The sequence below is a fragment of the Eumetopias jubatus genome, unplaced genomic scaffold (genome assembly GCF_037043125.1).
Source record: "Eumetopias jubatus isolate StellerSeaLion01/CBP00866 unplaced genomic scaffold, mEumJub1_p1.0 scaffold_2, whole genome shotgun sequence".
In the NCBI taxonomy this organism is placed as follows: domain Eukaryota; kingdom Metazoa; phylum Chordata; class Mammalia; order Carnivora; family Otariidae; genus Eumetopias; species Eumetopias jubatus.
Window position 1 is genome coordinate 15,507,322 of NW_028274808.1, and position 12,581 is coordinate 15,519,902.

General features: G+C 49.1%; 1 protein-coding gene across 1 annotated transcript in view; it reads right to left on the reverse strand.

Annotated features, from left to right (window-relative positions):
* ENPP6 (ectonucleotide pyrophosphatase/phosphodiesterase 6) overlaps nt 1-12,581 on the reverse strand; it is a 109,788-nt gene that overhangs the window by 9,557 nt on the left and 87,650 nt on the right. Inside the window, exon 6 of the mRNA XM_028099881.2 lies at nt 9,731-9,868. Coding sequence (XP_027955682.1) covers nt 9,731-9,868 — 138 coding nt within the window. The remainder of the gene's footprint in view (nt 1-9,730; nt 9,869-12,581) is intronic.

Sequence of the window (12,581 nt, forward strand, 5' to 3'; positions counted from 1 at the left end):
TGATCCCTGAGCCGGCCCGGACAGGCGGTGAGGTAGGATGAGGCCCTGGGGAGGCCTGTGGTGAGAATCACTGTCCGTGGGGTGGGCGAGCGTGTGTAGCAGGGGACACACAGTGAGAGGCCACACAGGTGCTGGCCCCGAGGCGCCCCCAGCAACGGACCCCTGGGAGCTCTGGTTGTGGGGAAGGCTGGGCACAGAGAAGGCCGGGCCAGGCAGGGAGAGCTTGTACCGCATTGTCCGGGAGAAGCATGAGAAGGAAGCCGCCATGGGAAAGAAACCGTTGGCGGGTGTGAGGAGGAGGGAGGACCTGGAGTTCGCCACTCTCGGAGCCTGCCTGAGGTTGTGCCAGTCAACAGGGTGACCAACCATCACGGTCTGCCCAGGACTGAGGGGCTGCCGGGGATGCCCCACTTTGGGACAGTTCTAGACAAACCAGGACATGTTGGCCATTCCACAGTGAACACTATCCTGGAGATTTAAACAAAATCTTCCCCAAGTGTAATTTGTTCAGCATGTTCCAGACTTTTCGGGACCCTTCCTCTACACACAGGCAGGTAGCTGTGCTGGGACCTTCCTTTGGTGAGCCACTGAGCTAATTAATCATTCCTAACGGGAAGGAACCAGAAATAGCTCCGCAGGAGGGAATACTGGGAGAAATGGTTACTAGGTTCATACACTTGTGTTCTTTGATTTCCGTGTCTGCACTCCCCGGCCTGTTTATGTGGAAATGCCTACCATCCGCTCGCTTGAATTTGGGAAGCCACGGGAGTCTTTATGAGATAAGAGTTACAGTTTTCAGACTAGACCTTTGTCTTAATCATCCTTAGAATTAAAAGAGAAAAAATAAAAAAGGCATGTTCACTGTTCACTCCCAAATCAGCAAACCAGTTAATGAAGTTTGTTCAACACATGCCTGGTGGCATCTCTGAATTCACCATTTTATGGCAGATTCAGTCCTTTATGGTGCTGAGCTGAGAGGTATAGGGAACACAGTCAGATATGGGGGTAGGGTTGGGCGTGAGGATAAAGGTAGAAGGAAGGATGGACAAGAAGCAGCAAGAGCAGCTTGAACAATCCGTGTCATCGGTTTCTGTTGGCACATGGCCAAGGTACTTGCTGTAGCAAAATCTCTTTTTTTTTTATGGGTGCATCTTGGGGATTAGCGTGTACACCTCTCCCCTTTGCCTTCTGATTTCCCCTCAGTGTAGATCAGAAAATGGTTGCTAAGCTGCAGGCACAAATACTCCTGAGGAGACAGGAGGGTCGCCGGCTGCCAGGACAACATCTGGGCTTCCGGCTCTTGCTGTGCACCCCAAAATGACTTTGTTGGGGGGGGCTGAGGGTGTGGGAATCCATCCCACGTGGGTATGCTCCCTGGCCAGCGCAACTGTGCAGGGCCTTGTCTGGTGCCTCCTGCTTGGGTTGACTTCTGGTCCCGTCTTCCCCCACTGGGGGCGCTCCTACCTTGAAACTTGGAGCGCTCACTGTCTGCACTGCGGGATCCCAAGCCTAGCCATGCAGAGAATGCCCTGAGCTTATCCTGGGCCCGACTTTTGGGTATTTGCGTTCGGTAGGTCAGGGTGAGGCAGGGAATCTCTCCATTTAATCATCTCTCCCCAGCTGATTAGGATGCATAATCAGGCCTGGAAACCCCTGGAAACCATTCACCTGGCACCCATCGTGTGCTATGTTAAATTATCTGTCCTTTTCTAAGGACACTTCTTATTTATACTGGATTACCATGCCGAGGTCCAAGTCTGTGTCTCGGGCCCTTCGTGTGGCCCCGGCAGAGCTGCCTAGGGCCCTCCCTCCCAGAGAGAATGCGGGGTCTCAGGGGGCGTAGAGTGAGTCATGCAGTGGGCTCCCAGAGGACTGCTGTCCACAGCAGGAACCGGGGAGGCCCCACTGGCTTATTCCATCTGGCCTCCAGCCTCATTGGCCAGTGCCTGTGGGATACTGGTTGTTAAACACTTCGACCCTCGGGCGCCTGGGTGGCTCAGTCGTTAAGCGTCTGCCTTCGGCTCTGGTCATGATCTCAGGGTCCTGGGTTCGAGTCCCACATTGGGCTCCCTGCTCTATGGGGAGTCTGCTTCTCCCTCTGCTCCTCCCCCCCACTCATGCTTTCTCTCTCTCTCTTTCTAGAAACAAACAAAAAAACAAAAAACCCCACAACTTTTCGACCATCAGTCCTCTTTTCAACCACTAAAAGTATAATTCTTCCAGGGAAGTGGGGTCAGGCACCCAAGTTTGTCCCTTCCCTCTCTTGATGAGGCATCTCCCCGAATCTCCAGGGCTCTGGGGAACACAGGGGAAATCTGGTCAGATTAGAATAAATAAAATATGAACATCTATCTAAAATTAAATCTACTTTATTCTCCTAGGACATGGTTATAAGAGGAAGCCCCCAGGCCCTGGAAAATACAATATAAGCTTCTGATATCATCTCAGGCGGAAAGAGGCACCCGATACTATCCAAGTTAGGGGTGGCTTCAGTTCAAATTCTTGTGCCAATGAGGACAGTTTGCTGGCTCTGGTGTTTTCCCTGATAGGGTTAAGTTTGAGCAACGGTTTCTATTACAGACCCCTGTTTCTTAGATTTCCCCTGTTGCTCTCCCGGGAGGCTTCCTGTTGGCGGGAGTCTTTGGGTCCCTGTGGGAGTGGTGGTCGGGAACACCCCTATGCAGAGATGTCTCTCTAAAGGTCTCTTTTTCTGTGCCTTTCTAACACGGAACCTAATTGCTCAAGCCTCAGGCCCTGGCCTGCCCCTGGAACGCCCTGTTGCCACACACAGCCTAATCCTTTGAATAGAAAATGCCAGATAGCAAAACCAGCAGGGCTTACGAGGAACAGAATTCCTCAGAGTTCAGTGAAGGGCTCGAGAGCACTCCGTGGACTGAGCTCCTTTTTTTTTTCTTTTTCCCGGGATCATGTTTACTGAAGTGTGCCAAGGGTGAGAAGGGTGTGCATGTGCTCTCAGATGGCCCTAATCACCCCCAGAAAGTCAGCAGCTCCCAGCACTTGACATCCAACTTCCTCAAGCTCAATTAGTTGGGCCTGGACAACACCACTCTAGCTGCCCACTAAATCTCAGAAGCCACGTTTTCCAGATTGTCTTGATTTCCCTAAATATTTTGGGTCCAGGCCTAACTGCCATTCAACCACAGGCCTTAGAATTGAGCCTGGCATTTCATATCCTTTGCCAGTTTTCAAAAATAAATCTTTCCTCTGGAGACAAATATTGGCCTCCCTTAGAAGCTTGGGGCTGGATTAGCTGCATTTCTCTCCCCTCAGACAGGAGTCCGGAAGATCAACAACGAACACCGTGTTTCACAATCCTTCACCAGGCTGGGGCCCCATCCTATCTTTCTGAGCACGGTGGCATGAGGGGGACACCATCTAGGACAGGCTATAGGACTTAGCCCCTCTAGCGGGGTTGGGGGGTTCTGGCGAGAGCTGGTGTGTCCCACACTTGGGCTCCAGCTGTGGGCTCGCTGAAGCTAGGAGAATTGTCAACACCTTCTCCCTGTTGAAATCTCTTCTTGGGCTACTAATAATGAGCCCAAAGGAAAGGCTTTCCTGACTCAGCTGACCTCTCTGTTCACTTGGTTACTGATTTAAGACCTACAAAGTGAACAGCCTGTGATAAGTAACCCAGAATCAACTGCCTTAATACTTACTAATTCGTTTAGTAATTCATATTCCACAAACATGTACTGAGCCTCTGCCACGTGCCAGGTTCCATGGGGGAAAACCAAGGCGGAGACGCCACAGGGCTGCCTGCAAGGAGCCTCCAGCCCAGGAAGGAAGGGTACAGGAGCAGATGGACAAATGTAGCATGCAGGGGAGTGATTCCGGCTTTCGTGAGGATTCCAGGATGGAGGAAATTAGGGGAGAGCTGGGTGTTTCATGGGAGAGATGGTGTTTGAGCTGGGCTAAAGGGCAGGTGGGAGTCAAGAAGGAAGGGGGCACCCCAGGGGTTCCGACTGATGTTACCAGAGCCCGCTGAGTACTGGCTGATTTTTTTTAGGTACAGGTATCCCCTGCTTTTTTGAAAGTTCGAGTTACACCACTTTGCTTTTACAAAAGAGCTACTATATTAGTAGCTAACCGAAAGAAATCCGAGAGGGGTTTTCTCTTCTATGAGAAAAGGTGAAAAGCGAAAATGGCGTTCAGCATTGGTTTTTTACAGAGACGGCGCACCCCGAGCAGCAGAGGGGCACCGAGCAGCTCCTTCCCTGGAAACCACATTCAGCAGGAAGCCGCCGTAGCTTCGAACTGTGCCTGTGAGCACCTGTGCTTTATGTCGATTGATTTTGTGCATCCCTAGCAAGATGGGATCTAAGGGATCTGAAAAGCCTACGCGAGGTGATTTTCTGGGTCTGGGAATGCTCAAAAATTCTTCCATATGAAGTAATGGTAACTGCTTCTTCGCTTTGCGCCACGTCTGCCTATGAAGGGGTTTCAGAGGAACATTCTGCTTCTGGATGGGGCGGGGCGGGGGGGGGAAGGTGCATATGGATGGAGGAATGGAGGTGGGGAATGGAAGAATGCACTTGAGTTCGGCAGAAACTGCCCTCAGCATTTGCCCACTTTGCATTTTCCTGTGTTGTTCCTGACTATCCCATATACCAAGGACACGTAGCATCACTGGACCTCCCTCCCGAGGGCCATTGGACCACCACATGGGGATGAGCCCATGTCCAGCCCCATTGCAGATGCCCCCTGGAGGAGGGTGGGGTAGAGCATGGGTGGGTGAAACCTCGGGACCGGGGAGTGGGGTGGCTGGTGAAGGGTATAGCCTTTGACCCCTGGCAAGCATAAGCAAAGAGGTTCCCACAGGACAGTGACCAGGTCTTAGGGAGACGGGGGTGGGGGGTGGTGGGCAGCCCTTAGGCGGCCCTTGAAGAAAGGAGCCTGGCCGGTGTGACAGGCCAGGGCTTGACCTAGGTGGGTGGCCTGGATTGTTCCACCCTTCATGTTTGGCCAGTCCTCTGGGTATGTGGAAGCCTCAGATCGCCGCCCTCGCAGGAGGAGTTCTAGGGCCAGGGACCAGCACTGGGTGGCAACCCAGTCCATATACTAAAGAATGCGGGAGCAGAAGCAAGCTGCGGAAAAGCCCTGGCCAACAGCAGTCACACGGGGTAATCGTGCAATTCCAGGTGACAGATTCGATCTGCTTCCCTGTCTTTATCTTTTCCAGGGACAGCTCTCTAAGAGACCATTAAAAAAATAAATAAATAAATGAACTCAATTAAGTCTTCCCAGTAGAGCAGCGGCCTTAGAGTCTGCAAAACGTAAAGTGGTAGCAAAAAGGTGGTGTTTATATGGGCGTGGCACGGTTGCCAAGGAAGCCAGATCTTGCGTGTTGCGGAACAGAGAGCAAGGAAGGGGGGATGGGACCTTATTCTGTTGGGTCCAGCCGGCACCCATTTGTCCTGACTCGGCCATTTTTCTAATCGCGTCTAAATCAGAAAAAAAAAAAAAGACTCTTTGGCTGTCCAGACCCGAGAGGTTGCTTTCAGGCCTGAGAAGTTGGCCCTGTGGCAGCCGCTGAGCGCAGTCTACCACAGACACATCCTCACAGGTGCTGCGCCCTGCTGGGCAGGTTACGGAGCAAATCACAGCGTTCTTCTCCCGCAAGGGGAGAGACTCTGCAAATAGCCGGGGGGGGGGGGGGGGGGGGGGGGGGGGGGGCACTAGCAGCCCGCACCGAGCGGGAACAAAGATAGCCAACCCGGTTCTTGATTCTCTGCAGTCAGGTTAAGTATAATGAACAACAGAAAGATGTGAAAGAAAAAAGACTAAGGCAACAAGGAACACACGGACACTCGTCTTTAGGATTTTTCAGAAGACAAAGAGACAGGGCGCCTGGGTGGCTCAGTCGTTGAGCGTCTGCCTTCCGCTCAGGTCATGGTCCCAGGGTCCTGGGATCAAGCCCCGCATCGGGCTCCCCGCTCGGCGGGAAGCCTGCTTCTCCCTCTCCCACTCCCCCTGCTTGTGTTCCTGCTCTCACTGTCTCTCTCTGTCAAATAAATAAATAAAATCTTTATTAAAAAAGGGAAGACAAAGAGATAAAAAAAAAAACCCATGTTGTATCAAGGTAGAATCCGAAATTATAATTTTTACCGGTGAGTCTTGGGAAAAAAAGCGCATAAATTCAAGGATTCATAAAATGATAAAGGTATTCATTCAGGCTAAGAAACTGAGGTACAAAAAGGAGTGACTGAAAGACATCTGATCTCTCTCAGGACTCAGGGACAACCATGATTTTTCAGAGAAACATTTATGTTTTTATGTGACAGACACTCTAAGTTACATTAATGTAATTGATTGTGCTTCCCTCTTTGAGCTGGCCGCTAGGAAGCTCAGAACCATATTTGTGTTCCATGTTATGTTGTGGTGTGTTACTTTCAGGACTAACAATATCCTCGATGCAGAGTCATTGAGAGGAACAGAAATAGTAACCAGGAAGGGAGGGGACTTCATTCAAGATAGCTGTTACTGTTGTTGACCAAAATTTTAAGAAGAAATTTTTCCTGATGGATTTATTACCTGCAGAAGGTAAAATGGCTTTATGTTCATGTCATTGAAATGTGGGGAGGAGTCATTGTAAAGTTTCTAATGAACCAGGCATGATCAATGAAGATTCGTTCTATAACACCCCTCATGAGTAATTAAAGCAGGGCAAGATAACATTGTCCCGATATTTAATGGGTCAACACTAAACCTTTCAGAATCTTATTTTTTTCACGTCCTATTGATCTTCCTTCTGGTTTCTTTCTTTAAAACAAAACAAAACAAAACAAAACACTTTCTGCTTCAAATATTTAAAAAGTCACCCCAAATTTCCCTCTTGAAATAATTATATTTTTTCAAAAAGCTTTTCAAGTAATCATCAATTGCTAGGCATTCTTCCTTTCTGTTCTGGTGGCTTCTCCCCAACTTCTTCAGCCATACAGTTAACTGGGTAGCCCCTGTTAACTCCCTGACTGAGTTCTGATTCACACAAACATATGTATGTGTACTGTGTAATTACAAAAGTAACGTAATGTAACGTAGTATATAATACGGTGTGTAATCAGCGTATGGCTGGCTCTCAGAAGACACAGAAGTTGGCAGGCTTCCTGCAAAAGAGCAGGTACCTGGACACTCAGTGCAGAGCGGAGGGGTGTTGGGAGGTTGGGGAGGCGGCGATGAGGCCCCATCAGAGTCGTCACTGGGCTTTTGGAGCGGGCCGCCCCCAGCTAGCCAGAACGTTTGTTCTCATTCTCCTCTTCTTTGTGACCTAAGTTTCAGGGACCTTGTGTGCCTCACTCTGCAGCCTCTGTATCACATTTGTCTTGTGACTGTGGTCTCCCGGTCCGCATTGCAGCATGGTGCTAGATCTTAGGACCAAAGCAGACTCGAGGCAGGAATTTCCTAGCCACACTGCTGCTTCTGGATGAGACCTAAGGCGGGGGGGTGGGGATTGCTAGCGGGGTCTGGGCAAAAGTGGATTAACAGCGCAGTTAGAGAAGCTTAAGCATCAGGGCTTCTCACTCTCATGCACTTCTTCTGAGTCCTATACCTAATTTTATATTCATAATTACATATTCTTTTCTTAAAGAGAGACCCCTCCAAATTTTGTAATTGTCAGAGTCCCATGAAACCGGTATCTGCCTCTGATTCTGGGGTTATATTTTTTGTTCCCTAATGAAAGTAGGAGACGTACAAGAAGAAGCCACACCCTTTCTTTTCTGCTTTGGGATGACCTGAGGGGATGTGATGCTTGGGGCTGCAGCAGCCATCTTGTGACCCTGAAGAGAAAGCCAAAAGAACTGCAGAAGAGCTAACTCAGAGCCTTGGTATGATTGATGTGATTGAGCTGCTGGATGAACCAACCCTGGAACTGTCTACCTCCACTTCCAGTTATATGAGGTAAAAGTCTTTATTATTTAAGGCACATGGATTCAAGTTGTGTGTGACTTATAACCAAGAGCATCTTGCTGATCCCCCCCCCCCGGTCCCCCACCACTGTGTTTTAGTCACTCACTGGAGAAATGTGCATCTCCTTGCTGGATGTGCTACTGCCAAGATTCTTACCTTCCAGAAAGCACTTAGAGCTAGAGCAGCTTTCCTGATGCCCATCCTACCCTACTGGAGGGTTCAGAGCCTCTCCCACGGGAATGGAGATGGCCTTTCATTAGTTGTGCAGTGTCTCTGGCTTTGCCACTCTTCCCACCTAAGACTACTTTCCCATAAATTACTCCAAATCACCTCAGTTGCCCTCCCCACCATGAACCAGCTTCTCAGTGCACTTGCTTTCAGCTAAATATGAGAAAGAGTAGATGCACATAATCATGCTAAGAAATGAGTGACAGGTAACTAGACTGGCCCTCTTCATCTCTTTGCTTTGAAAAGTCAAAGTCATTCCACCAGAATTTCCTAAACTGAGAAAGTTTCAAAACGTCAGCCCTTTTGAATGACTTGGGAAAGTTGGTTTTATGGAAATAGTCGTATAGACACCTACCCAAGTGATACAATTGACTGCTCGTGTGTTCAATGCAAAGCTGTGAGCAAATCACTGTACATGAAAATTCTGTGAGCCTGGAATAATCTCGCTCCAGGCAAACATCGAACAGTGTGCTAAAGTGAAAAAAGAAGCAGGAGGAGGCAGAGGGACCTTCTTGGAAACTTGCAATCACATGGTGTGGAAGCCAAAGTCTGCCGATTCGATGGGCCCCACTTGGCCTCAGGACTGTGTAAACTGACAGCTCAGACTGGGTCTGTTCTGTTTCCTTGGTCACCAGATGCTTCTCTGTGAGAGCACACAGGAATGACTCAGTTCTCCTCGGTGACCAAATTTCCTGTCAAGGAACACTCATTTTTCCACACCTAGATTCCTAGACTTCCTTCCACCCATTTGCCTGATGCGTATTTCTGCTGATCACCACCTGCCCTCTGTCTGGCAGATAAATGCTAGTCCTAGGCCTTAGACTTCATTGGCATCGACCGACGACCCCCATGTGCCAACACCTGCCATTCTCTTTCACCCTGCAGGCTGGTCTCTTTGCAAGCCATCTTCAAACTCGTGTCTATGATAAGCCCCGCCCTCTCCGCCAACTGATTCTAGATCGGCCTTGACCTCGGTTCCCCTGAAGGCCGGGGCCCTCCCTCCCACACTGGCCTGTGATCAGAAGTTGATCCAAGAGCCTGGCGAGCTTGCAGTCAAGGCAGGCGGGCAGGACCTGCTGAAGTCATTCGTGTGCAAGGCAATGAGGGTTTGGACCCCAAACGCAAGATAATCTCCTCTGCAAAATCAAGTTGGCTAACTGGGGAACGGGGATGGCTGGAGTTGTGTTTGCCAAACATTCCTCTTAAAGGTGAAAGCAAAGCGGAGCCTCTCCCTGATTTTCACTGCCCTGAAGCGATTGCTTTGGTTCACAGTAATTGTTGCACTTTAAACTGAATAGGTTACATTGTAAGCCTGGGTAATTGAGTTAAGGGCAGTTTGTTAACATAGCAAGTCTGGAGCCCCGAAGTCTAAACTGTGACTCTGGGTCCACGTCTATGGTGTGTGTCTACAAAGCCACCTGACCAAGTCTTTGGCATCTCTAAAGGTGAAAGTGAGGCCGTGAAGGACACTGAAGTGACAACAAAATCTTTTACGTGCAACAGCAGAGTCATTATTTACCTTTGGGTGTTTGATGGAATTTGTATAATGAACACATTGTCATAATTCTATAATTACCTCAGTTATGAACCATCCTTCATCAGCCACAAGGGTCAAAGGAGAGACAAATTTCCCTTTCTTGTAATAGAACCTGCTTGGTATGGCTTCTTTCTCGTAGACAGTCATGTGTTCCACTGTTCTCAGTTTGTTATATATCTGCAAAGACAAAAGAGTCACCAGTTTAGCATTCTCTTTCTTAACAATGTGTGAACATTTACGGCACCTGGAGGAGAGGGAGAACTTCACGGACCAAAGAAAGAAATGACCAAAACACCTGCTAGGTTTGACTACATGAGAATGAGAAACTTTTGTATGTCTCAGGAAACAAGGTGGCTTCATCTCGTAAGGCTGAAGATCCTCACACCCCCTGATCTAATAAGGTAGCCCCTAGGGACCTAGCGGGACCCCTTCCCACTCGTGCACCGGGAGACACATAGAGGGATAGAGACTGCAGACTCAACAGCCCAAATGCCCAGCAACAGTGGAAGGGAGAGATGACTCGGGTGGTGGTTCTGCGGTGGGATACGATACAGCAGTGAAAAGAGGCGAATTACACCTAAACAGAACACCTGCAAGCATCGCAGGGCTCTGAGTTTGAGAAGCAAAATAAAGCAAGTTGCAGAAGAACACAGACAGGATTATTATTATTGTTATTATTATTATGTGAAGTTCGAATACCTATAAAACTAAACAACACATGATAAAATGATAAGGACAGTTATGGAAATGATAACTTATAATTTAAGAGAGTCGCTTCCTTTGGGGGGCAGGAAATGTGGTGGGGTTTGGGAAGGATATACAGGAGATACCATTATCAGTGGTAATGTCCTACTTCTTAGATGTTTAGTAAATATAAGGCGTCCCTTTATACTTTTCAATATTTTATAATAACTTGCCTACTCAGTAGTTAATAAATTACAAAAGCTTGTATACATCAAAAATGCTATAGTAAAATTAAAAGGCAAATGAGGAACTGGTCCACCTGCTGTTAAATGCCGCTAAGACCAAAGGGAGAGGATTTGCTCTTGACCTCGAGCATGTCTTTCCTACACCTGAATCTTAAAAGTATCAGCAATTGTCTGCCATTCATTACACTACTAATTTCATGATGAGGGTGTAAGCTCTGTACATATTTCCAATATTTAGCAGCAGCTTAGATATTTATGGCTGACATTAAAATCAACTGGCTGATGTTGACTTGTTGGCCCTCAGCCAAATCAGACACATCTTCCTGGGTAGAACTGAATGTAAAATTGAGTTTTTCAACTCAGATCTGGAGAATCATTAGCCTTCGGGCTTTTTAGTAGAGAGTTTCTGATGGCCCCACGAGTTATGATTTTCTACTTGAGAAAATCCATAGTTCTTAAGGAAAGTAGGATGCGTTTGCAGGAAGATTTTGGATACGTGAAGAATCTGATGACACATACCAGGTCTCACAAATGGTTGTGTCCGTCACATGACGAACTGTCACCCAAACACAGCCCCCACTCTTGAATAATCCACCAACTGCTTCAGGCGGCTTGCAACCGCCTGGCTTTCATGAACGTCATGCTAGAAGAAGCTCTTCCCAGCTCGTAAGCTGCTGATGCTCAAGCATTCTGGAGGCAGCACGTCCCTGAGCGCCAAGTTGGAAATGGCAGATGATCATCCTTGCCAAGAAAACAGAACTTCTTTGCAAGAAACCACTTTCTGTGGGACCTGCCAATGTGTAGAGTATTCCTCCTGGCTCCATATTAAGGGATTTTATGGGGCTGCTGTACAAATGGTCAGCACCTCCACTTCCTGACCATGGAACGTGAGAAAAAGGGGCGTCCACCTAGGAAACGGGACAAGACTGGGGAGGAGTGGCGTTGTTGGCAACTGCGCTGCTCAACCTCCAATGGTCAGCACCTCCACTTCCTGACCATGGAACGTGAGAAAAAGGGGCGTCCACCTAGGAAACGGGACAAGACTGGGGAGGAGTGGCGTTGTTGGCAACTGTGCTGCTCAACCTCCAAACAGACAGGTCTCAGACTTCTCTATGGGCAGGAGGAGGTCGAAAGGACCAGCGGAGAGACCCCGGCCTCCTGCACACAGTGTCCATCCATACCAAAGAGCGTCCATTGTCAACCACATCCTGGCTGCGAGGATAGGTGGAGGTGTCAGGCCCACCCTAGGCCAATTCCTGGGACCCTGGGGTTGGCACCTCCATGGGCAGCAGTCTGAGCCTCCCCCAAGGAAGAGACCCGCTTCCTGGTCCAGAGCACGAAATTTTCTCTGGGAGCAGGCAGAAGCCCCAGAGCTTGCCCTGGAATGTGACGGGGCAACGTGGGGCAAAGCAGGTGGACAAAGATGCTGCTTGTTCCTCATTTTCCCATCATGATTTACTAAGTACTGCAGATAATTATAGTTTGGAGAGAAGGGTAAGTAAAGTCTAGCCATCTCAGAGTGCTGAGTTCCTGGAGGGCAGTGACAGTGGGGAGCACCCTCTTGGGCACCCGCCCTGTGATGGTGATCATTGTAATAAGTGGCACATACATCGTCCTTGAGGTGGGCCCAGCATGCTTCTGTGGGCTTACCAGCAGGCCAGGAGGGCGGCTATGATGGCATCGCCAACCGCATGGACTCAGAAGAAGCAGAGGGTCCGGGACAGGGAGCTCTGGGTTACCAGTCCATGATCAGGCTGGGATGTGCACCTAAGCAGCGTGCCTCCTCAGCTAGGGAGCTTGACCCATGGCGCCCACGGCCTCAGCCCCTGTTCATTCATCACCTTCTTATCTCCAGTTCCCTGACGAAAACAGATCAGAGGGGCAGCTTTGTTCCAGGGAAAGAGCATTCTCTGTATGCATCCAGTATCCCCCAGGTTTGCCTCAGAAGTGCCGCATTTGGG